The sequence below is a fragment of the Anolis carolinensis genome, chromosome 6, assembly GCF_035594765.1.
Source record: "Anolis carolinensis isolate JA03-04 chromosome 6, rAnoCar3.1.pri, whole genome shotgun sequence".
In the NCBI taxonomy this organism is placed as follows: Eukaryota; Metazoa; Chordata; class Lepidosauria; order Squamata; family Dactyloidae; genus Anolis; species Anolis carolinensis.
This window is the reverse complement of record NC_085846.1, coordinates 29,365,016-29,390,313: the sequence shown is the minus strand read 5'-3', so window position 1 is coordinate 29,390,313 and position 25,298 is coordinate 29,365,016. Positions and strand designations below refer to the sequence as shown.

Below are 25,298 nucleotides of genomic sequence, written 5' to 3'. Positions count from 1 at the left end.
TCCACTACGGTCCCGCCCCTCAAGTTGGCCCCGCCCCCTCCCGCCTTTTCTTAAGGAACCTTTCTAGACTTCAATCTGAATTGCTTAAATGGAACTGGATATAATAAAACTGACCTTATTAAAAAGGCCGTCCAAAGGAGCCAGACTGCCCCCCTCAAAAAGACACAACAAAGCTTTTTAATTCAAGTATTTAAATCATTTCGAATATTTTATGCCTAGCTCTCGGTGAAGAAATGCTTCCGGTTCTGGCGAAAGGACTTCCGGGTCGGGTGAGGCTTCAGCTGGGACTGCCCAGCAGGTGAGCGAGAGCTGCGGGTTTTGGCCTTCTTTATTTCTGTCTCTCTGTTGGGCGGGCTGTGGGCTGTGAAGCCTCAGGAGAGTCCTGGCTTTGAACCTTGCGTCTACACTGGAGAATTAACGCAGTTTGATACCACTTGGCCTGCCATGGCTGACAGCTAGGGGATCCAGGGAGTTGTAGTTGGGTGAGGCGCCAGCACTCTTGTCAGAGATTGCTGAAGATCTCTCTAATCTACAGCTCCCATAGCCTTGAGCCATAGCAGTTCAAGTGGTATCAAACTGCGTTAATTCTCCAATTCAGATGCACCCCGAGTACCAATCAGTTTAGACGTACAAGGCCTCCTTTTTCACCCACTCCTATCTTTTACCCAGGGCCCTTCCACACAGCCATATAACCCAGAATATCAAGGCAGAATAACCCACAATATGTGCTTTGAACTGGGTTATTTGAGTCCACACTGCCATATATACCAATACAAAGCAGATAATGTGTGGAAGGGGCTAAAGAGGCATGCAGGAAATGGGACTGAAAAGGAAGACGATTTGGCATTGGCATGGGCCAACTTCGGCCCTCCAGGTAGGCTGTTAGGAATTGTGGGAGTTGGAGTCCAAAACACCTGGAGGTCTGAAGTTTGCCCATGCCTGGCCTACACTGTACAATGAATACAGTTTGACACCACTAACGGTAGCAAATCCCACATTATCTGAGTGTGGACTCAGATAACTCAGTTCAAAGCAGATATTATGGGATTTTCTGCCTCGATATTCTGGGATATAGGACTGTGCGGAAGGGCCCCAGTTCAAAGCAAATAATGTGGGATTTTATTCAGCTGTGTGGAAGGTTCCTGTATCCCAGGATCTGATCCTAGATTATCTTCTTATCCCAGATTATCTGGCAGTGTAGACTCATATAATCCAGTTCAAAGCAGATAATCTGGGATCAGATCCTGGGATATAGGGCAGTATTGATCCACCCTCAGGTGTATGTTCATTGAACTAAATGGGACTTATTTTTGTGTATTTAAGCCTAAAAGTGCACCAATATACATATTCATCATGGACCTCCATAAGTAGAGGCCAGTTGCGCCCATTCCTTGAGAAGCCAGACTTGGCGACAGTAGTCCACGCTCTTGTTACATCTCAGACTACTCCAACACGCTATACGTGGGGCTATCTTTGAAGACTGTTCGGAAGCTTCAAGTGGTCCAACGGGTGGTAGCCATTTTCCTCACTGGTGCATCGTACAGGGAGCATACAGCCCCACTGGTTGCCAGTCTGATACCAAGAACAATTCAAAGTGTTGGCTTTAGCCTATAAAATAGGAGCCCCCGGTGGCACAGTGGGTTAAACCTTTGCACCGGCAGGACTGATGACTTGAAAGTTTGGTTGCTGACCTGAAGGTTGCCTGTTCAAATCCAACCCGGGGAGATGAGCTCCCTCTATCAGCTCCAGCTTCATGTAGGGACATAAAAGAAGCCTCCCACAAGGATGGTAAAAACATTAAAACATCTGGGCATCCCCTGGGCAACATCCTTGCAGACGGGCCAATTCTCTCACACCAGAAGTGACTTGCAGTTTCTCAAGTCACTCCTGACACAAAAAAACCCTATAAAGCCCTAAACAGTTCTGGCCCAGCTACCTGTCTGAACGCCTCTCCCTCTATGATTCACCTTGGAGATTAAGATATTCTGGGGAGGCCCTGCTCTTGATCCTACCTCCTTCGCAGGTGTGGTTGGTGAGGACGAGACAGGGCCTTCTCATTGGTGGCCCCTCGGCTGTGGAACTCCCTCCCGAGGGAAATTAGAGTAGCCCCCTCCCTCCTTACCTTCAGGAAGAAAGTAAAAATGTGGTTATGGGACCACGCCTTTGGATAGCAAATTTTAGTGTAACAAGAGAATAAGGAATAGTGAAATGGCAACTGGAACGGCCTTTGATCATGATTTTGGACAACGTGATTTTAATAATTGTTTTAAATTGAGTTGTTTAAATGTTTTTGGTTTTAATGTAACTGTTCATTTTTATTGTATGTATGTTTATGGCATCAAATTGCTGCCTGTCTGTAAGACCGTTCTGCGTTCCCTTCGGTGTGAGAAGAGCAGGATATAAATGTAGTACATAAATAGATAAATAGAGTAACCCCAGTGAATCTAGTGATACAGTCTTATAAATATTTACAGTAATAGACATGCTTAAGATTGAGTTTTAGGCTGCAATGTTTCACTGTTTATGTCAGATAAATGAAATGGATGTGGAGGTAGACAGATAACTATTTATCAATCTACTTACAATTTCCATACATCCAGGTAGAAATAACGTGATTCACTATCCATTTAAAGATGTTGGTCCTCCTTTTGTTGGTCCAGAAACGTGGAACGTAGTAGGTGCCACACAAAACCCAATAAGATTTTATGATCTTACTTCCAGGTAAACAAGCAATTATGCTGTACATTTGAGGCATCAAATAATAAAATAAATCTGTGTTCCTCATATTTATAGATAAATAGTACTGATCTTGGCTAGCTACTTGGAAATAATAATATTGTCAACACATTACTGGGAATAGGAAATTTTGGAGCACTGGGAAAAGGAGACAGAAGTAATGGCCGCATAAAATAGCCTCACCCTCTAATGTTTCAACTATTTTCCCAGGACAAGTTGAGAGTTAATGTATTCAGAAAAGTGGGAAAGAAATGCTGTCTGTTACTGATTTGCACATGTTAAATTGCCTATTAACTAATGTTAAATAGAGAGCTTAAAATGAACAAGCAGAAGAAGAGAAGTAGGGGACCTTTTAATTGGCAAAGTAACTATTGCATGCATTTTATATTACTCATAAATCACCTATTCTACAGGCAGTCCCATGCAACTCCTAATTAGATATGGGGGTTAGACAACAGGAAGTGAGAGGAAATCTATCCCCAGGAAGGGAAACTTACTCCTGTCAGAGTTATCATGGGAAAAAGGTATCTCTGCTAAAGCTTTATCACCAAACCTTGTTTCCACCACAACCCAAAATTCTCAAAATCCAATTGTCTCACTGACAGAAAGTGGGGTGAAATCTCAATGTTACTGAACTGCACAGTTGAATGGAAATGTAAGTTTGAGAAATTCTAATCCAGTTCTGCAAATAGGAAAGTACTTCTGAGGTTTATGATACGATATTTCAGTTTGTGTGTGGTAGGCAGATGTTGCATTGTATAAAATTTGTTTGCTTTCTCTCACTAACCTTTGCTTCTCTTTTCTTTTGCACAACTATTTGGGTGTGTTGCCTGCTGAGCAGTATGTCGGTTTTCCGTTCAGGCCTGCTGGTTCTCACATCACCACTTTCAAAACTTTCCCTGCGCCTTGTTCCCATTCTCACATCAGCTGCTCGGCTGGTACAAGACACCCTCTATATTCATCTGCAGCCAGGGCTCAGCCTGACAGGATCTGCACAGCCCCGTTCCACATATGTCCCAGCTACATCTGAAGTCTACAGCCTTATCAACAAGTTGTATGCCGATGCTGGCATCCATCGCCACCTTGATGTCCGGGTCTTGCTCACTAACATCCTCAATCAGGGAACGTCTCCTCCGGTACTTGGATCTGTACAGAATCTCTCCCAGCCACCAGAAGTGGTGCTCACTGACTTTGAAACTCGAGATGGTGGGCAGTCCAACCCAGTCAAGCAACGCTTGGAGCGCTATGCCACTAGCTGCTACAGTTGTCGACCCAATCTCATCTCTGTCCTGCTATACCCGGAGTATGAACTAGAATCTAATGATGGAGAACTGTCTCCACAGCAGGAAGCCAGTGTGAAAGAGGAGCCCTTGCAGAGCTACAGTGATGTTGTCGTGGCAGGCACCTTCGATAGACTTCACAACGGTCACAAGATCCTTCTGAGCGTGAGCTGTATGCTGGCGGAAAATCGGCTACTAGTCGGCGTCTCTGACAAAGATCTCCTGGAAAGTGGGTCTCTTTGAACCATGTATGCCCTTTTTCCAAGCTCCTGCAAAAGCTATTTAGAGAAATCAAGAGCATTTAGGTCAAGATGGGGGAAAAATCAGTTTTGCAGTGATTTTTGGACTGTAGCTCCAAGCTTTCTTTAGCATTAGCTTGGTTAACTAGAGCTAATGGGAACTACAGTCCTAAAACACACTGAAAGCTGTAATTTGTCCACTCTTGATTCAAGAGAATGCTTAAAATACTCCAGATTCTTCATATATAATCTATGATTGAGAGCACAACTGGAAAATCCTGGGGCAGGGGTTGTGGTAACATCAAGGGAAATAAGGAGGTTTACATGTTTTATAGCTCTTATTCTTTGAGTTAAATGCAATTTAAGGCCTTGAAAAAGCTTTTAGGGATAAGATATATTATTAGTCCCAGTTAGAGTACACTCATTAAATAGACTTGTTAAATCAACACTTACATTCCTTTGATTCTGTGCCTCTTTTCTAGATAGGCCTAATAATTGGGTCTAGCCTGTCATTATCTACATGCTAGCATCAAATGTTTTGTAATATGTAACATGGAGAAATACTGATTTTTCAAAACCATCTAAATATCTTTATGTGTTCCAACATTTTCAATCCTTTATATCATCAGCGTTTGATTTGGGTGAAATATTTTCAGGTTTCCTTTTCATGCTGTGAGATATATATATATATATATATATATAAAATCAAGAATCTTTAAAATGTTAATTCCCATCTCCCCGTTAACATGCTCTCTAACACAATTTGAAAGATAAAGTAACCTACACTAACAAGTCTTATACCAAATATTCCTCAGTTATAGCTAAAAGCCTCACCTTCCACGTCCCCTTCTTGCATTTTTCAAGTGATATCTATGAGCAGCTCACAAGAAACCACTATAGATGCTTGGTTGGGGGGGGGGATTTCCTCATTTTATATCTGTCAGCTACTGAAACTGCTTGCACCAGTAGTTTTCTTTAAACCGTCCCTCACATTCAGCAGGGATATACCACTTTCCAGGGTCCAAAACTACAGGTTTAACAACTAAAATGCCCTAGAGAGCCAAGTTTTCTGGTTTTGTTTGTGGATCCAGTCTGTCTGGTCCAACAAAGTTTGGCATAGGTCACTTGAAATTTAGAAAATGAATTGACTGTCGTTTTAAAAAAGTTTTTAGACTCTGTTGAAGGTGGCGGGATAGTACTAAAAATATTGTGATTTTACTTTGAATTGGTTATACATTAACACCCCCCCCCCAAAGTTTTTGATAATTATTTCTGAGAGATTTTCAAATGTGATTTGTCTTCTTCAAGTTTTGTTTAAAGTGGAAGGACTACAAAGGAGAACTGAATGTGTGAGGCAGTGTTGGGACGGGACAGAGAAATGCAAAGGAACCTAGAATGTGGGTCCCTGGCTGCCCCCTTGGAAGCAACTAAACCACAAGAGCTATGTTGAAAATTGCCTTATACAAGGCCAAGCACTTTGTCAGTTCAGCTTCTGGTGGTTCCCACTTTGGCTTAGGCCTCAACTCCCAGAAGACAAAGTCAGCATAAAGACTGGGTGTGGAGTCTGCAAGTTAAAGACTAAAACATCTGGTGGGATAGAAATGGAGAATTATGGTTCTAGAGTAATGCATATCCAGTGCATATCTATTGAGAATTAAGGCCCATTCAATTCGGTATGGCTTTTCTGAGTGTAAATTAAATATGCTTGAAGCCTCAAGTGCCTTCATACATATGACTACTTCTTAAACTGTGGGTCCTGACTCCAAAAGGGGTCCCTTTAGCTCAGTGCTGGGGTCACAAATAATTTGGCAACAGCAAAAGTTTTTCAAGCATCACTGATTTACACAAGTCTGTTAAGCAACAACGTGAAGTGTTTACAGTGGGCTCTGCACAAAATGCTCCAGCTGTACTTCATAAAAGGGAAGATCAGGCTGTTTATCAAGTTTTGCTAAACTTGCTAAACAGGCAAGCTTATCAGTGAATGTTTGATTTTATGTCTATTTTATATACCTGGATCACATAAAAATTTGCCACCAGAAAGGGAGACAGGAGTGGAAAAAGTTGAAGAAACCTTGATACATACCATACAGATATGCAGGCTCTGGAAAAAGGTAATAACATGTTTGCATTATCATACCCAGAACTCACCAGATATTTCTAGGAAATAAGTCTCTTGGAACCTCTCTTCAACTCAATCTTGGTTTGAATAGGCTGTCCCTTGCCCAAGAGCAGGAGAAACATAATAAGATGCCTTGTCTTATCAGGTTCAAGATATTCTTGGAGCCATAAATCTTTGTGGTCAATTGTTTGCTTCCCCCCACCCTTCAAGATGCTTGGTGTAAGGGCTTTTTGCAGCCTGTCAAAAACCAAACAAGATGTCTGCAGCTGAATTAATTGGTCTGTGTGGTGATAGGGTTATGTAGACCTAAAAGTGGTGGTAAAAGTGGTGCAGTTGTCCCTCTGCATTTGCAATTTTGATTTTTTTGCAAATTTGATTATTTACAGATTTGATAAGTTTTCCAGTTTGACTCTGTGGTCAGCTTCCTCCGGGAATTTCTAAAAATACTTTCTCTCTAGGACTCTAGGATCTCCAATGTGATTATTTGTTTCATTCCCAGAGAAATAGGCCATAGAGTTGTGTTGTAAGACCTTTCTCTTGGCACCAATAGCACAAATCCATGGCCAATTTCTCTGGGAAATTTAACAAAGAATTGCACTAGAGACCTTAGAGATTCCTAGAGATAAGTTCTTTATAGAAATTCCTGGAGGAATGACGGGAGGAGCTGACTACAGAGTCACCTGGCGCGCTTAGAGATTCTCTCCTAGAAATAGTATTTTTATCAAAATGGTGAATTTGTTGCACAATGCATTTTCTTGAGGGAAGATCAGGGTCGGCCCCACCAATCCTGAATGGAGAGCTCTTCGTGCATTCCAAAAAATTGACTCTTTCCTTCCTTTTATCTTACAGATAAGCTATTAAAGGAACTGATCCTTCCCTTTGAACAGCGTGTGACTCAACTCAGTGAATTTTTGGTAGACATCAAGCCCTCCTTGCTGTATGACATCTTCCCTCTGTTTGACTACTTTGGTCCATCCATCACAGATTCTGACCTGAAGTGCATTGTAGTCAGCAAGGAGACCCTCAAGGGTGGTCTGGCAGTCAACAAGAAGAGGGTAGAAAATGTAAGTGTGTGGCGGACCTTTCATGGCCTCTTCTCTTGTAAACAGATCCTTAATTTCATGGGGCCCATGTTACCCTCATTCCGGAATTAATGTTTTAAATCAACATGTGAAATGCAAGGCACACAGTCCTTTTTCCCATTATTACTTTGTTTACTTGGAAAATGACAAGCCCGAAGAGGAGTCATTACTGTTTAACATGGAGAGTGTCCGCATGAGCTAGAGCTTGTTTTTCAAGGATCCTTGCTCAAGCAGGGAGTGTCCATGCAAACAAGAATGTATCTTCAGATTATTGCTTTTCATGTGAGGAAGGAAGTAGTAGATAGGGCAAGGCTATGTGCTGTCTCTTCATAAGTAGATGCAAAATAATATGTAATGGCTGCTCAAGATAATAGTTTTGATATGAATTGGAGCTCTTCTGCACTGGTCACAGTTTCTCTTAGAATGTTTCTATTCCCTCTTTTGAAACCATTCTTGTTAGAAACTATAACCAGGTCTTGAAATCAGCTCCATAGTATTATTATTATTATTATTATTATTATTATTATTATTATTATTTAAAAGAGACAATTATTCTATAGTTCCTTAATAACTAGGATATTAAGTGATCTTTTTCAACTTTAGTTTTTTTTAACATTGATTCTGTAAATTCATCAAAAGGAGAGTACTGTAATACCCATTTTTTTTAGTAGTTGGTTTATGTACACATTGGAAGTTTTCTTCCTGACCATCAAATTTAGTAGCAATTAATAGGTTGTTTTATGTTTAACTTCTGCTTATTCAACATTATAGTTAATGCTGCATTCTAAGGTTAAAAATACATAAGTGAACAAACCCTTTGTTACATATGAAGAGCTCAGTGGAATTTATCTGAAATTCACGCACCGGATCATATAACAAATTATGCTGATGCAGAGTGCAAGTCTTTATAATATTTTAAAAGTAACTTACTGTGTAGCTAACCCACAACTTGGAAAAATAACATTTTAAACAAAAGCTCACCATATTAATCCTTTGGCTGAAAAACTGAGGGAGCTGTAGTGTAAAAATGTAAATATCTGACAACGATAATTAGAACATCGTGTTTAATATAACAATTTCATTTTCAGAGTGAGGGAAAATGTTGTGTAATTCTTGTCAGAGTTTCCTTCTCAGCTATGAAGCTTCCTGAATAAGCTTGACCAATCACTACCTCTCAACTGGGTTGTTGTAATGATCAAACAGGAAAGGAGAGGCAGTATTTTGCCTTGAGTTATTTGGAAGCACATTGGAATGAAAATATAATGATATAGCAAAAGAGGGGATTTCCACATATTTTCAAAGCCCCACTCCTAGGTTAACAGACTGTCATCTCGGAATAATCGATTTATTATATTAGTTAACAGTCTGACCTTTGACAGTGTATTAAAGTGCATTACATGGGTATGATTTTGCATAACTTCAGATTGGAAGAGCGATTTATTTATTTGTTTTAATCTTGCTTTTAAGCTCATGAATAGAATACATAACAGCTGACAGTTAATATATGGAGTGAATATATGTAATGAATAAAAGCAGAAAAGATTTTAAATATAATTTTGAAGTTCACCAATAAAACAAAAATGTATCACTCACCCAGTTAAGCAAAGTCAGTTGCCAAGAGCTGTACTTGGCTTCACATCTTTCTGTTGTTTGTTCTTATTAATTAATCCTGATCTTTATTACAGGGTCTGCCTGAGCTGACCATTCACACAATCCAGTTGGCGACTGACCCTCAGCGTGCCAGATATGAGGAGGAAAAGATCAGCTCCTCTAGCATGCGGTGCCGATTGCTTGGGACTCTGCTGCGTCCCCCAAGGGTGAGTTACATGCATTCTTTGTTGTGTGTTTTATAGGGTTGTGTGTTGTAGCTTATAAAGGGTTTGCTCATTGTCTTTCATCCTTGAATGTTATCTCTTGGAGTTCCCAAATAATGCTGCCCTTAAAACTTACTAAGTGACTCCTTGGTTAACTAAGGACTAAGCCAGCCCCCCATTTCCCTAAGTGATCAGGATCCTAACACCAAAGGGCTGGAGTTGATATGTTTCCTACAGGGGGCTCACAGTGTAATTCTACTTTTCTATGCAGAAATAAGCCCCATTTATTTTACTGAGTCAGATTCTTACTTGAGGGTAACAGCCTTTATTCCAAGAACAAAATGGATGAATGAATTGACACATAGGGAAAGGAAGATTTTTTTTATCCTACAAGATCCTTTGTAGTAACCAGCTTTAGATATGGACTACTTACTGGGGAAACACTAGTGGAGGTTTGGTCAATGTCTCCCAGCTACGCAGTTTCCAGTATCATCGTTGCAGTTCCAGTTTTTCTTCCACTCTGTCTTTTGTTTTGCAATTTCCATGTATGCAGACAAGAGAGGTAAGCTTATTGTGGATAGTCAGCATGATATTCGAGCATAGAGAGAGCATGTGTCAGCTAAGAATGCAGTGTAGTGGTTACAGAGGTAAACCAGGACTTAGGTTAGGACAACCCAGTTCTTAGCACACACATCCCCGAGCCTTGAAACTCACTGGGTGACTTTGAATATGAACTCATAGAATCATAGAGTTGGAAGAGACCTCGCGGACCATCTAGTCCAACCCCCTGCCATGCAGGAAAAAGCACTCTCAAAGCACCCCTAACAGATGGCCATCCAGCCTCTGATTAAAAGCTTCCAAAGAGGGAGCATCCACTACATTCTGAGGCGGTGAGTTCCAACGTTAAACAGCTCTTACAGTTGGGAAGTTCTCACTTTCTCTCTTTTTTCTATCTAATCCACGTCACAAGCTTGATGCGAAAACATTGGAAGGAGGGGGGGGCATGTAGACTGCCTTAATCTCATTAAAGGAAAACTGGAATAAAAATATAACAAATACAAGAAATGTAAAAGGATGCCCCACAAGAAATATTACAGTTGGTTGGAAACACAGAGCTAAGTAAACACGGAGAGAAGTTTTCATGACCTTTATAAACATTATGGCTGTGTTGTAAGATTGAACTTACAGAGGAATAGCCGTTATATCATAAATGTGCACAATGGAGTCTCTTCCCTCAAACAATTCTCTCTTCTCCCTTTTCCATTCCTGGTCACAGAAAGGACTATTTCCTCCACCCCACCTTTACGTTATCGGCCTCACAGGTGGATCTGGTAGTGGCAAGAGCTCAATTGCACAACATCTGGTTCGTCTTGGTGCTTTCCATGTGGATTTGGACCATCTTGGACATGATATCTATATGCCAGGAGGCCCTGTATTTGAGCAAGTGGTCGAAGCCTTTGGAACAGGTATTGCTAAGTTCTAGTGCAGAAATATTAAAAGTCAGTGTGCCTTTTAAAAAGGCTTTATGGTAGGTTGCTGTGAGTTTTCTGGGCTGTATGGCCATGATCCAGAAGCATTCTCTCCTGACATTTAACCCACATCTATGGCAGGCATCCTCAGAGGTGTGATTGTTGGAAACTAGGAAAGTGGGGTTGAGGTTTATATATCTGTGAAGCTGTGGTAGCATAATGGGTTAAATCCTAGTTCTGGCTGAACTGCTGACCTGGAGGTTGGGTTGCTGACCTGAAGGTTGCTGGTTCAACTCAGCGAGATGGGGCAAGCTCCCGTCTGTCAGCTCTAGCTTGCGAGGACATGAGAGAAGCCTCCCAGCCACACATCCGGGCGTCCCTTGGACAACGTCTCTGTAAATGGCCAATTCTCCCACACAAGAAGCAATTTGCAGTATGTTCTCAAGTCGCTTCTGACACAATTTAAAAAAGCATATCTGTGGAAAGTCCACGTTGGGAGAAAGAACTCTTGTCTGTTTGAGGCAAGTGTGAATGTTGCAGTTGGCAACCTTGATTAGCATTAAATGGCCTTGCAGATTCAAATCCTGGCTGCTTCCTGCCTTTGTTGGGAGGTGTTAGCTGGGTGTGACCTCATACCTCTGAGGATGCCTGCCGTAGATGTGGGCAAAACGTTAGAAAGGAATGCTTCTGGAACATGGCCTTACAGCCCAGAAAACTCACAACAACTGAGTAAACAATATTTCATTGCTCTTTACTCCTAGCCCTCAGTCAGACAGCTTTAGTATCTTTAAACCAGAGTGGAATAAACCAAGAAATTCTTGTCTCCCCCGCCAATTACTCAGTTGCCTTTTTTCCTTACAAAATTTACATAATTTATCAACATTTTACTGGTAGAAGCCATAACATACTGGCGCTCACTCAGTCATTGAAGAAGATGAAGATAATACTTGGCAGGAAGCGAAAAAAAGCTAATGGTGAAAACAGTTATTACATGTGTAAGATGACTTTGAGTCTCTTTTTAAGACAGAAGTAGCAGGGTATAAATAATAACAACAGTTCCTTAATACATGTAAAATGTTAATTACTACATAAAACTCAGAGAAAATAACATTGATTCTCAGCATTGTTTTCGAATGGAAGTGTCAGTTGTAGACAGTGTTTTTCTTCTGCTTTCATGAGTGAATGTGGTCAAATGACAAGCTGCGTGTTTTCTATTATTCTTTTCCCCAGAAAGAGCAATTTGTCGTATAAGTAGCCTTTTAGAAACTTGTCTTTTGTGCATCACAGACAGAATTGATCACTTTGTGGCAAGTCTTTAGCCTCAACATAATGGCAGTGGATAGAAGTTAATTGGCTGAGAAATAGGACTGAGCAGCCCCATCTAAACTCTGAAGGGAACACAGCCTTTGAAGGCTCTCCTGCTTCCTGATGAGGGGAAATTATGTAATTTCTTTCTTTCTTTCTTTCTTTCTTTCTTTCTTTCTTTCTTTCTTTCTTTCTTTTTGTTTACACTCACTGATGACGTACATTTCATTCTTCTTTGCAGATATTTTGAAAGAAGATGGGACTATCAACAGACAAGCCTTGGGGGCCAAAGTATTTGGAGACCAGGTAAAAACAATCTGAATGTGAGGTCAATATTTAACATTCTTCACTGTCCAAATGGCCCTGGTTTTCTTTTATTCACCTTTGTGCCACTGACGTATTTGTGCCACTGACGTATTTTTTTCGCACAAAATTGACAGCCCTTTCACCTTCTTTCTCGGCATGTTTTCCTCTGTATGTATGTGGGTGAAAGGTACTGATAGGGAGCAGTGTGAATAAGAACAGTTTCTGTACAGTAAGTAGTACAGTGTGGCTTTTTCCGCTGGAAGCACTGGATGAAGGGCAGGCTGGGATGCTTCTCTTTCATTTAAGCATAGTACAATCCTATGAGGCTTTAGCCTTTTGTTCTGCGCACAGGTAAATGTTTAAATTCACATTTGCAGCTTGCCTTTTCAAATTATAAAGTTATTTTAACTTTATTGCAGCTAAACACACTCAGCGAAAAAGGTTGGTAAATTGTTTTCCCTCCAAATTTATTGGAGTACAGTTCTCACAAAACCTTTGTTGGTGGGTCATGTGAGTTGTATGGTAAAAAATAAGGAAAGATAAATGTAAGATTATTTAGAACTGATGCAAAAAAATGAGACAAATAGTGTGAACATTCAGGAAAATAAGATCCATATGGGATTAATAGAATCGTAGAATTGGAAGAGACAACAAGTGCTATCTAGCTCAACCCCTTGCCATGCAAGAATACACAATTAAAGCACTCCCAACAGGTGGCCATCCAGCCTCTTTTAAAAAACCTCCAGAGAAGAAGACTCCACCACACTTTGAGGTAATACATTCCACTGTTGAACAACTCTTATGGTCAGGAAGGTCTTCAATAATATTTAGGTAGCATTCCTTTTCATGTAATTTTAACTCATTCTCTGCCCTAATCTCTGGAGCATTAGATATAGACTCTTTATGCTGTTCATATCTGGTATTTCTTAAATAAACAATATTTCATTTTGCCCTTGCACAAGTCCCTTTAATCTCATTCAGATTGTATCTTCATGAATCGTGTCCCAGCCTAAGTAGCATGCCAAAACTACTACTTGGATCTGCCATTCTCTTGTGCACTGCGTTACAACTGCCCTGACATCATAAAGAGGAAGCTTCAAATGGTCCAACAGGTGGCAGCCAGGTTGCTCACCGGAGTGGCGAACAGGGAGCTCCATTGGCTGCCAGTCTGCTACCGAGCATAATTCAAAGTGCTGGCTTTAGGCTATAAAGCCCTAAACGGTTCTGGCCCACCTTACCTGTCAGAACATATCTCCCGCTATGATCCATCTTGAAGGTTAAGATCCCCAGGGGAGGCCCTGCTCTTGGTTCCACCCTCCTCGCAAATGCGACTGGTGGAGGCGAGAGACAGGGCATTCTCAGTGGTGGCCCTTTGTCTATGGAACTCCCTAGTGAAATTAGATCAGCCACCTCCTTTCTGGCCTTCAGAAAAAAACTAAAAACATGGCTTTGGGATCAGGCTTTTGGTCAATAATGGGAGCAGGGCAATAATAGACTATACATTAATTTAATGACCCGGACTGGCCCTGGAATACAACCTGGATTATGTGATTTTAATTCTTGTTTTAATGTTATGTTGGTTTAAATGTTTTTGTTTATTCATTGATGTATGTATACATGTGACATTACATTGCTGCCTTTGTAAGGCTGCCTGGAGTCCCCTTCAGGATTGAGAAAGGCAAGATACAAGTATGGTAAATAAATAAATAAATCCCACAACCTAGCACTACATCATGAAGTTCTCTGTTGTCATTTTGAAAATTCTTATTTCCAGACACTTGTCTTTTCTTCTGACAGGAGCAGCTGAAGACGCTCAACAGTATCATGTGGCCAGTGATGGCTCAAATGGCAAAAGAAAAAATTGAAGAGGCTGCAGCACAGGGTAAGAATAGAGTTGGGATCTAAGAAGTAAGGGCCCTTCCAGACAGGCCAAAATTCCAAGAGGAATTGTGATTTCAAATCCCACTTCCTCTTGGGATGGAGGCCACACAGCTGGTCTAAACCCTGTTCTTTTGCAGGGATGGTGTCCAGATACTCACCCCTGCTAATCCAAGATAAGCAGGGGTGGACATTGGCACAGCTAGCCTCCTCCTCCCTGCCCTCCATTTCCCCTTGAAGTTTTCTGGATAAGACTCCAACAAGGCCTGAAGCCTTTATCCTTCACTCCCCCATCCCATGGAAGAGCAGAAAGAGGGCTTTGGGTAGGGAAGGGGGTCGTTCTCCTCCAAGGTCCTTTATTGGTTCATCCAGGGAGGAGGAAGAGAGGCAAAGGCTGCAGGCCTGCATGGAAAGCTTCCTCCAGTAAGTTGAAAAGGAAATGAGGGGCTGGAGGGAGAGAAAGAAAACAGTGTTTTCCATGCCTACATATTTACACAGGCATGGAAAGATGTGTGTTTCTAAGGAGGAATCAGGTTTAAAGGGCAGTTTTAAAACACGTGTTTTCCAACCTTTAACCCGATTCCTCCTGATTCCTCCTGCATTTTGGCTAAACGTCGTTCAGCCCCTTCTCCTTTAACCTGATTTAACCCGGGTTATAATGCATGTGTAGAAGGGCCCTGAGAGAAGGACAAACAGGTGTCCTGAATTGCTTTGAGAGGCAACAGCTATATAATTGGAAAAAAGGAATGGTTAGGTGAAATCCCAGATGTAGAAAGTTTAATAAATATGAAGAATGGATAAGTAAACTTTAAAAGCAAGAAATATCAGAGAAAGGATTAATTGGGAAAATATATAATGGATGAATAGGTGAAGAAATAGGGCTGAAGCTGTTAGAAAAGGTATGGGAAAGAGACTTAGGGCCTCTGACGGATCTCGATTGGAAAAGGGTTCTGAAGTGGAGAGTGGTTAGGAATCTGTCAATAAGATTAAAAGAAAATGTGTACAAAGTCATATTGAGATAGTATACCACACTGATTAAATTACACCAGATGGATAGGAAGCAAAGTAACCTCTGCTGGGGATGTGGCATGCACAAAGGGGACATATTTTCATTTATGGTGGGAATGCCCCCAGCTGAAAGGTTTTTGGAACAATATATTTATGGAAATAGGTAACATTATAGGACTAAACATCACCCTGGATATTAGGTTAGCATCACTAATGGAAGCCACAAAGTTGAATTTAGAAATGGAAAAGTCAGAATTAGTGATTATTTTACTCACAGTGGCGAGATTTATAATTGCAATGAATTGGAAGATAGTAACCAATCTCACATTGGAAGCATGGGATGGGGAGGTATGGAAGGTAGCCTTAAATGATAAATTATCAGTGGAAATGATAAATTATCAGTGGAAGTCCAGCCACAAAGGTGAATTCCCTTGTTATAGAGATATGTATTTGTTTTCAGAAGTCTCTGCACCCATTCAAATCCAGCTGTTCTCAGACTCAGATTCGATTGCCTTCATTTTCATTTGGGTAGCTTTGAAATTAGCAAGGTTTGTGTATTTGCCAGAATTTAAACATCTCTGTTTCCTATTGATTCTGACTTACTATGAATATTGAGCTTCTGTTTGTGGACAGAGGTGGACATGCCAAAAGTAGAGGGTTTATATTGGTATTTTAATCTTGCAGTAACTATATTGTGATGTCCACTAAGCCAGTAGTTGTTCCTAACAATCCTGGTTTGTTTGGAAGCAACAAAGTAGGATCACAGATCTCACGTAATGCTAACCTAGTCATTACTGGGTTTTGTAGCCTATTTTGTGAGCAAGAGAAGCAAGGTAGGAGCAAGTGGGCTGCATTAACCAGCACACTGAGCCTGGATATTTCGGACATCCTGATTTATTGTGAGGTATGCAAATATGGTCAAAGTGTTTTTGTACTCTTCCTATCCACCGTAAAAGTTTCTCAACTCTGCCAATGCCTGAACTGCAGGAAAATCTGTGTGTGTCTTGGATGGAGCCGTGTTGCTGGAGGCAGGCTGGACAGACCTAGTTAATGAAGTCTGGACAGTTATCATCCCTGAGGATGAGGTAGGCATTCCATTGCCTGTGAATAATTTCTGAAACTAAATGTGTGGATAACAATTGACATCCTCTTTTTCTTTAACCTTGTCTATGGCCATGATATGCTCATCAAACAAAATACAAAAGCAGTAGCACCATAAAATAGTTTCCCTAACATTATTCTATAACAATACCACATAACAGTGTCCTATTGTATCCTTTGTAACCTAGGTTCAGGCAGAATTTGAGGAATTAAACATGGTTGCATTAATAGATGACATCTACTGTGTACTAGACAGATTGTGCCAGCAGTTGCATACTGCTAGATTTCTTGACCATGGTATCCTGTTAGGGCATTTCATAGAATCATAGTGTTGGAAGAGATCACAAGGGCCAACTCTCTACCATGCAGGAAAATGCAGTGAAAACACCTCCAACAGATGGCCATCCAACTCCTACTTTAAAAACATCCAGAGAAGGAGAATCCACCATCCTGCGAGGCAGCATCTTCCTTTGCCAAACAGCTCTTACCATCATAACATTCTTCCTAATGTTTAGGTGGAATCTTCTTTCCTGCCATTTAAATCTATTGCTCCATATCCTAGTCTTTAGAGCAGCAGAAAACAAGTTTGCCATCTCCCCAATGTGACATCCTTTAAAATATTTAAACATGGCTATCATGTATTCTCAAATAATATGCTGTGTCCAGGTTAGTTCATCAACCAACACAGAAATGCTGTGAACACAAAAATGCTGGACCACTCTAACAAGAAAGGAGGAAACCATGAAAATGAACAAAATCTGGCTACCAGTATTTTTTTTAAACAAACTCTAAAATCAGGACAGCAAATAAAGAACAACACTCAGAAAACAGAGGAATTCCAGACATGAATCAATCAGGGTCAGCTAACACCTCCCAGGCAGTTAACAGCCAGACCTTGAAACTAAAAGGCTATTCAGAGTAGCCAATTGAAATATTCACACCTGCCTCAAACAGACAAGAGTTCTTTCTCCCACCCTGGACATTCCACAGATATATAAACCCTACTTGCCTAGTTTCCAACATACCTCACAACTTCTGAGGATGCCTGCCATAGATGCAGGCGAAACATCAGGAGAAAATGCTTCTGGAACATGGCCATACATCCCAGAAAACTCACAGCAACCCAGTCATAAATGTGTTTAACAATGTTAATTGTAAATTTTATTTATTTATTATTTATTTACAGCATTTATGTTCCGCCCTTCTCACCCCGAAGGGGACTCAGGGCAGATCACATCACACATATAGGCAAACATTCAATGCCTTTTAACATAGAACAAAGACAAACAAACATAGGCTCCGAGCAGGGCTCGAACTCATGACTTCCTGGTCAGAGTGATTAATTGCAGTTAATTGCACTGGCTTGCTCTCCCGCCTGCGCCACAGCCCGGGCCCAAATTGTCTTCAACCAGAAGAGGGCTCATAATTGGATCAATAAAAGTAATGCCTGAGGAAGAAAGCTGGTTGCAAGGACCATCTCCAAATCTCACACTGCAATTTCATTTGAGGAAAATCTGATATTTTGATAACTGAGCGAATCCAGTAAAAGTTACTTGTCTAATGCAGGTGGTTTTCCATCTGTCTCTTCTACCTCTCCCCAGGCCATAAGACGCATTGTTACCAGAGATGGCATAAGTGAAGAAGTTGCTCGCTTGCGGCTGCAAAGCCAAATGCCCAACACCCAGAGAGTGAAACAGTCGCATGTTGTCCTTTGCACAATGTGGGAGCCAGAGGTTACCCGTGAGCTGGTAAGAGTGTGAGGTGGGGGGTGTCCATCCTTCAGTTCACTTCAGTGGACCAGTCTCTTGAGCCCCATCCCTGGTGACCTTATTGAATAATATCATTCCTTTACAGACAGAAAAGGCTTGGGCCCTGCTCCAGAAACGTCTCAAAGCCAAGTAGAGCCTTGTACCAAGATGGAAATCACCTCTTCATCCTGCTCCCTCAGTGCTGCCAGACTGGAAGAATGTACTGTGGGTGATCAAGAGACCACAGACAAGGATGGAGATGTGGAACCAAGGGATCAAAATGCTTGGTGGTGGTGGTAGGGAGAGAACAAACATGAATTCCCTCTGCTTTTTCCCTGTTACAAAAAGCTGAGGGAGGCACATGAACAAAGTGGAAATGGGTGCTGGCCAAGCAAGAAGGAGCAGCAGACCCACACCTGAATCCAGCAATGGTTGCATGATTCGGATGGAGACCAACATTTCAGCATTGCTGCTTACAAAAGAGGACACTCAAAGGATAGAGGGTTGGGAACCCACTCACTAGCTTTTATTCCCCCTATTCTATCTTGTGTGCTCTTTGCTATATTAATCAACACATAAAGACAAAATCTTTTGATGGCTCCATCTCTTTGTGATCGTGCTTATTCTGTATATTTGGTTGGGAATCTAGCTTGGGATGAGCAGGTAGCCATTGCTCTTCAGGTCCACCTTGATTTGTCCTAATTCTATTTGATAGGTTTTGGTGTAAAGGATTTACAAATCTGGCATGATGATATTTGTACAGTGTGTTTCCAAAAGATACCAACTTTTTTAAAAAATAAAAAAGAGTTATAGGGAGCAGCATATTGTTGGCTAGGAGTAGAATATTGTGTATAGACCAAAATTATCGAAAGGTATCAAATCACTTCAGTACAGAACTCCAAAAATTGCATTTTATAGCAAAAGAATGCAATCCTTAGCACACTTATTTTGATTCCTGTAAATGTGTTCAGATGGATTTGGTATTTTTTGGAAACAAACTCCGCATATAGTGTTATGGTTTCAGTTAATATAAGATTGAAAAAAATTCACCCAAAAACATCAAATTTGAAATCAACATTTAAAATAAACACACAGTTTGTTCCAGAATGTGCTCCAGCTTCCAGACTACCCAAGGATTGTTTCATTGAGGAATACTGATATTTACTACAGCTGTAGCATACACCTTATTAGTGGTAAAACATGTAGAAGACAGTATGCAGCAGAAAAGCATTCCAGCCCTTTTGCTGGTGAAATCCAGCATCTCCTTACAGCCATCTCAAAAATTAATGTATTGAGACTATCCGCAACCAATGATCCAGTATCATTGGATATATAAGCCCCCTGACCTTGTGTAGACAATGACATCCACCCCACAAAGATGTTGCTGGTTCGAATCCAACCTGGGAAGAGCGTAGATGAGCTCCCTCTATCAGCTCCAGCTCCATGCAGGAAGATGAGAGAAGCCTCCCACAAGTATGGTAAAAACATCAAAAACATCCAGGTGCCCCCTGGGCAACGTCCTTGCAACAGCCAATTCTCACACCAGAAGCGACTTGCAGTTTCTCAAGTTGCTCCTGACACGAAGAAAAATCCTACTTGTAAAATGTAGAGAAAATATTTTATTAATAAGAAGGGGGACCGTTAAAGCAGTAATGAGAAGCAGATGTCTCACATTCTTTTCACCCATGTCTCATTGCAGAACACAAACTGTTCATTTATTTTCATCCAGAGGTAATCAAGCCAGATATTTGTCCTGTGAGATCCAAGATCCACCATCAAAAATTCAAAGCTAACAATGTTAACGTTTTGGACCAAAGTGCCCAAGATCCACTAGCCAGCAAGGTCACTGTGACTCCTATTTAGTCCGAACTATTTGCATGTGATTCAAGTGACACTAGGGAAAGCGTGACAAAAGACACACACCAAAACACCCCATAAAGAGGTTGTTCCATTTCAGTTGTGAAGTCATTTGTACTTCAAAGCCACTAAAAGAGTGTCACTCCAACAAACTTATATAGTCTCTGCTGTTTCCTAGGGTAACCAACCTTTTGATGCTGTCGTTTTATGGGACATGAAGAGAAGGTGACACATAGCAGGGGTCTGTTTCAGACTTGAAAGAGGAGAAGCCAAGGGTTGTTTTGCTGTTGTGTACACATGTTTTCATACTCCGTTAATTTTATCGTTATAGAGAAATTAAGACACACGAGGAATGGAAACACAGGCATTGTGACTAGTTACTTTCATCCTGAATTTATTTTGGATCAGTTGGCTGATAGATGGAGGAATGCTGGGAACTGTAATCCAAAATATAAGCCCCAAAATTCCTCATTTTATGAAATTCGTATTTAAATAATAATTTGTTTTTAAAAAGATACTAAATATTCCAAGCCAAATTTGTGTGACCTGAATAGTAGCCAAGGTTTTTATTGTGCTATGTGTGTGCATCAGCTTGTTTATGCAGGTGTGACAGATTCCTATAAGCAGGCAGTCCCCAAACCTCCAGTCCCTAGGAATTTTGCCAAGTATTCCCTTGCCAGATTGGGCTATTGGGCCTCAAGGTGGTCCTTTAAAAGTGGACATGTGTCTGTGCACTGTGTGAGTTTATTATGTAAGTAACTTTATTTTTCTATCCCGTTTTCATCTCCCGGCAGGGACACGGGGCGGCTAACACGGGACAGAGGCCCGAAAACAATAAACAAGTACAACAGTTAAAACGTATTACAATGAATAAAACACAGTAAAATCGACATTATGCAAACAATACATTACATTAACCATAAAAACCCGTTAAAAACATTAAGTGGGTAAAAATAAAATAAGATAAAATGTGTGGACCGACTCCAATTCAGGCATGACAGAAAACCTGAAACAGGTATAAAACAACTATAGGTTTATCAAACTCAGTAGAAAATATCATCTATGCTAAGCTCCTCAAAACCATAGGTAGGTCTCCATTCTTTCCCAAATCCAAAACCCTTTCTACTTCAGCTCCAATCCCTGTCTCAGTCAATTGCAGATCCCGTCTATATCTTCTTCAAACCCTATCAGTGCCAGTTCAAACCTGTCTGATCCCCTGCGGCTCCCTTTACAGATTTCCCAGGCCATGTTTGACTGCCTACACACCATGCTTAGCATTTCCTTAACAGCAGACCTGCCTCTTTATCACTTACTTATGAAAACTGTTAACCTAATGATTACTTCATGTTTAGCATTTTCCTTCCATGCATAATACTATGTTTTACTTTACTCTCTTCAAAACTGGGTAGAAATGGCCTAGCTGCCATTTGAACATTTTTCTGTTTAGTCTACTAAGTGGCACTGGCACTTTTATCTTAACAGCACTGCTGGAATCCACTGGCACAGCTTACACACTTTACTGTTCTTTCAGGACTAAAACTCCCAGAATTTCCCATCAGCATGTTTCTGGAATTTTGATCCCAAACTGCAATACTTCTTTGAAAGGAAAGCTGTATAAAACTGTCCAGTGCAAAGAAATATTTCTCTTCAATCATACTCAACAGTGGTGTATTTCTAAAATGATTCTGCGGATTTTTTTGTTAACAAAATGACCTTTGTACAAGATCAACATACGCTATATACACTATATCATTACAATGATCATTTGATATCCGCTGGAGTTTGGTTCCAGAACCCACTTTGGATACCAAAATCCATTAACGTTCAAGTCCCATTACATACAGTGGTGTAAGAAAATGGTGTCCTGTGTAAGGTTTGCTTTTTTAATCCCCCTCCAGTAATATTTTCAAGCTGTGAATGGTTGAACCCATGGACACAGAATCCATGGATACTGAGTGACTACTGTATACCTGCAAGGATAAAACTGCTACTTTACTTTTTAAACCTTCTAACATGTCCCTGGTGGCACAGCAGGTTGAACCGCTGAGCTGCTGAACTTGCTGACTGAAATGTTGGTGGTTTGAATACGTGGAGCGGGGTGAGCTCCCACTATTAGCCCCAGCTTCTGCAAACCTACCAGTACGAAAACATGCAAATGTGAGTAGATCTCTGGCAGGAAGGTAACAGCGCTCCATGCAGTCATGCCGGCTACATAACCTAGGAGGTGTCTATGAAGAACACCGGCTCTTCGGCTTAGAAATGGAGATGAGCACCAACCCCCAGAGTTGGACATGACTTTACATTTACGTAACATACAGAGCTGCCATTCTTTCCTCAATGCTACACAATGCAGTTTTGTTTGTTTGTTACTAGCACATGCTGTTGTTTTCAGTTATTGCTCTTTTTATATGTATATTGGCTTATTGTGTCACTATATCCAGCAACATGCAGGACTTATGACTGAAGAGGAATTAGGAATTTCTGGAGCAGTGTAGTTTAGGGGCTTGAGTTTTGGACTTTGAAGACTAGAGTTTGATCCTAACTCATCCATGGGTAGCCCTGGGTGTATCACACTCTCTCAGCTTCAGGGGAAGGCACAGGCAAAGCTATTGAACAGATCTTGCCAAAAAAAACCTCCTAATAGGGTTGCTATAAGTCTGAAAGCTTCATTCTGTGGTCCACAGGGGTGACAGCAGGAGTTGCTGCCAGTGCTCGATTTAGTACAAATAAGGTTCTGTGTTAGTTAAATTATGAGGCCCCTTACTTGGGTCCTGAAGGAGGTAAGCCCCATAGGCCTACACAGACAGGAAATTCAGGAATAGTTAAAATATTACATTACATTGGGTCAGACATGTATGATGCAACAGACTCGAAGCTATTATATATTGCCCAAAGCCCCAGCACTGTTTTACACAGGCCACATAATGAAATAGCCAAACTTGATAAAAAGAGAACATACAGGACAGTCATTATAGTCAACATCATTTAATTAAATCTAAAATATTCCTCAAAAATTAAACTAACCTAATCTAACTTAACCATCTAGATCAGGTTAGTTATTTTTAGTAAATATTTTTAAAATGTCAACTTTGACTGTGTGGAGATCAGCATCTCCCTACTAATCTTTAAGGATCTGCCCGGTCTATATAGTGTCTCAGGTAGCCTGGATCAAAACTGTGTAGGGCTTTATAGGTTAAAACCGGCACCTTACAATGGGACTGGAAACTAATCAGAAGCCAGTGGAGCTATCTCAACAGGAAGGATGGTATATGCTCCCTGGAATCAGCTCCAGTGATCAACCTGTCTGCCATTCTCTGAACCAATTGGAGTTTTTAGACACTTTTTAAGTTACTGTCCTGATGACTGCCTGCTTTGTGGCACACTCCTATAGACTATCAGCTTGATCATTATGTTTGGAATCACTTGGAAACACATTTAGAATGGCACCACATAAGCAAAATCCATCATAAATGTTTTTTGGGGCAGGAAGATGCCACCCACCAGCCAAGGGGGCCCTGTGCTGGAACACACATGAGCACAATGGTCAATAACCCTAGTGATGTCACTAGACCCGGAGTGCAAACCAGTAGCCAAGAGGAAAGTTTAGGGGTTCAAGCCACCTCTGAAATGTTTCAGGTAAAAAAACCCGATTTACTCATGAATTTTTATAATAATGATAATAAACTTTATTACGTTTGATGGACCCACAGCTGTTAAGTGAATAAAACACAATAAGATACAATGAATTTTTATTGATTAACCAAATCCCCCTGCCAAATATATGAGAAGCAAAAATTAAGAGTCCCTCCGGAACTGCAAGCACTATCTCAACCATTACCTACCTTTCTACCAATTTACATTGCAACAGCAGCATTAGCTGACATAGAGGAAGTGACCATAGTGGAAGCCCTGCCAAAATATGGTAGCCAGCAGGCAAAGCCTAAGGCATGGGACAGGGGATTTGACCCGGATAGTAGGTGGAAACTGAGGAAACTGTGGAAATGTAGGTGTCTACCACTGATTCACCTAATCCAAGCCCTGCCAAAGAAACCATGGAACAGGAGCAAAGAGAAGAAGCTGTGTCATTGTTAGACCCTGGGCTTTATATGAACAAGACTGCTTCTGATGACCAAGTGAAAGCTCAATGAGTGCAAAATCCACAAACTCCATTGCCAGGATATGTATTTCCTGTGGATAAGAAGAGGCATTTGAGATTTCAACCCAAATGGTGCAGCGGATTTCCCTGGCTAGCCTACTCATTTCATGTTTAGGGTGTAAGTACGGTGTGGTGTTTGGAGGAGAAGCTGGGAGTAAAGGTGGTCATCAGCAGCTTGGTGCATTGGTTGCTAAACCATAGAAGTCTTAGACACCAAAACACAGAACAGCTTGTGCTGGGCTGAAAACTTCTTGCTAATTCACAGTGGAAAACGTCTTGATGTAACCCATCTCATGAGAAAGGAAAAAAGAAAACACAAAGAAACAGGGTTGTTGTATGCCTTTCGGGCTGTGTGGCCATGTTCCAGAAGTATTCTCTCCTGACATTTCGCCCACATCTATGGCAGGCATCCTCTGAGGTTGTGAGGCATGGATAAACTAGGCAAGGAAGGTAAATATATATCTGTGGAGAGTCCAGGGTGTGACAAGAGTCCTTTGTCAGTTGGAAGCCAGCATTAATGTTGCAGTTAATCACCCTAATTAGCATTGGAAAGGTTTGTCTCTTGCCTGGGGGGCATCCTTTGTTCAGAGTCATTATCCGTCCTTGGGGCTTCTCTGCCCTCAGAGTGTTGCTTCTTATTTACTGTTCTGATTTTTGAGTTTTTTAATACTGGTAGCCAGATTTTGTTCATTTTCATGGTTTCCTCCTTTCTGTTGAAGTTGTCCACATGCTTGTGGATTTCAATGGCTTCTCTGTGTAGTGTGACATGATAGTTGTTGGAGTGGTCAAGCATTTCTGTGTTCTCAAATAATATACTGTGTCCAGGCTGGTTCATCAAGTGCTCTGCTATGGCTGATTTCTCTGGTTGAGTGAGTCTGCAGTGCCTTTCATGTTCTTTGACTCGTGTTTGGGCGCTGCCTTTGGTGGTCCCTATGTAGACTTGTCCACAGCTACATGGTAAACACAAAGAAACTTTTGCCAGTTGTGGAAACTAGAATCCTTTGTCAGGAGACACTGACCTGAAAAGGCATCTCAGGGAGGGAAAAATCAACCCCTGGCTACAGACCTGCTGGAGTGGAAGTTGTATCCTTGACTGTCCTGCCTATCCGGGAAGGGACTGGTTGCCTCGTCCAGAAGAAGGCGTGGAAGCTCTGACGGAGGCACACACCCCCCTCTTGGGCGGGGAAGGGGCAGGGCTCC

General features: G+C 41.2%; 1 protein-coding gene across 1 annotated transcript; it reads left to right on the top strand.

The window, feature by feature from the left end:
• The first annotated feature begins 70 nt into the window (after positions 1-70).
• On the top strand, positions 71-18,688 carry coasy (Coenzyme A synthase). The gene is made up of 10 exons (XM_008113419.3): positions 71-298; positions 3,578-4,245; positions 7,224-7,438; positions 9,142-9,273; positions 10,547-10,736; positions 12,286-12,350; positions 14,148-14,232; positions 16,224-16,321; positions 17,939-18,085; positions 18,192-18,688. The coding sequence occupies exons 1-10, from the start codon at positions 234-236 to the stop codon at positions 18,237-18,239; spliced, it is 1,713 nt and encodes a 570-aa protein (XP_008111626.1). The 5' UTR covers positions 71-233; the 3' UTR covers positions 18,240-18,688.
• Positions 18,689-25,298: the final 6,610 nt, after the last annotated feature.

Bases quoted from the DNA above. Each gene is read 5' to 3' on its own strand.
- coasy (XM_008113419.3), top strand. From the start codon at position 234: ATGCTTCCGGTTCTGGCGAAAGGACTTCCGGGTCGGGTGAGGCTTCAG. The intron at 9,274-10,546 runs GTGAGTTACATG...TCCTGGTCACAG, and splicing joins CTCTGCTGCGTCCCCCAAGG to AAAGGACTATTTCCTCCACC. The intron at 14,233-16,223 runs GTAAGAATAGAG...CCTGAACTGCAG, and splicing joins TGAAGAGGCTGCAGCACAGG to GAAAATCTGTGTGTGTCTTG.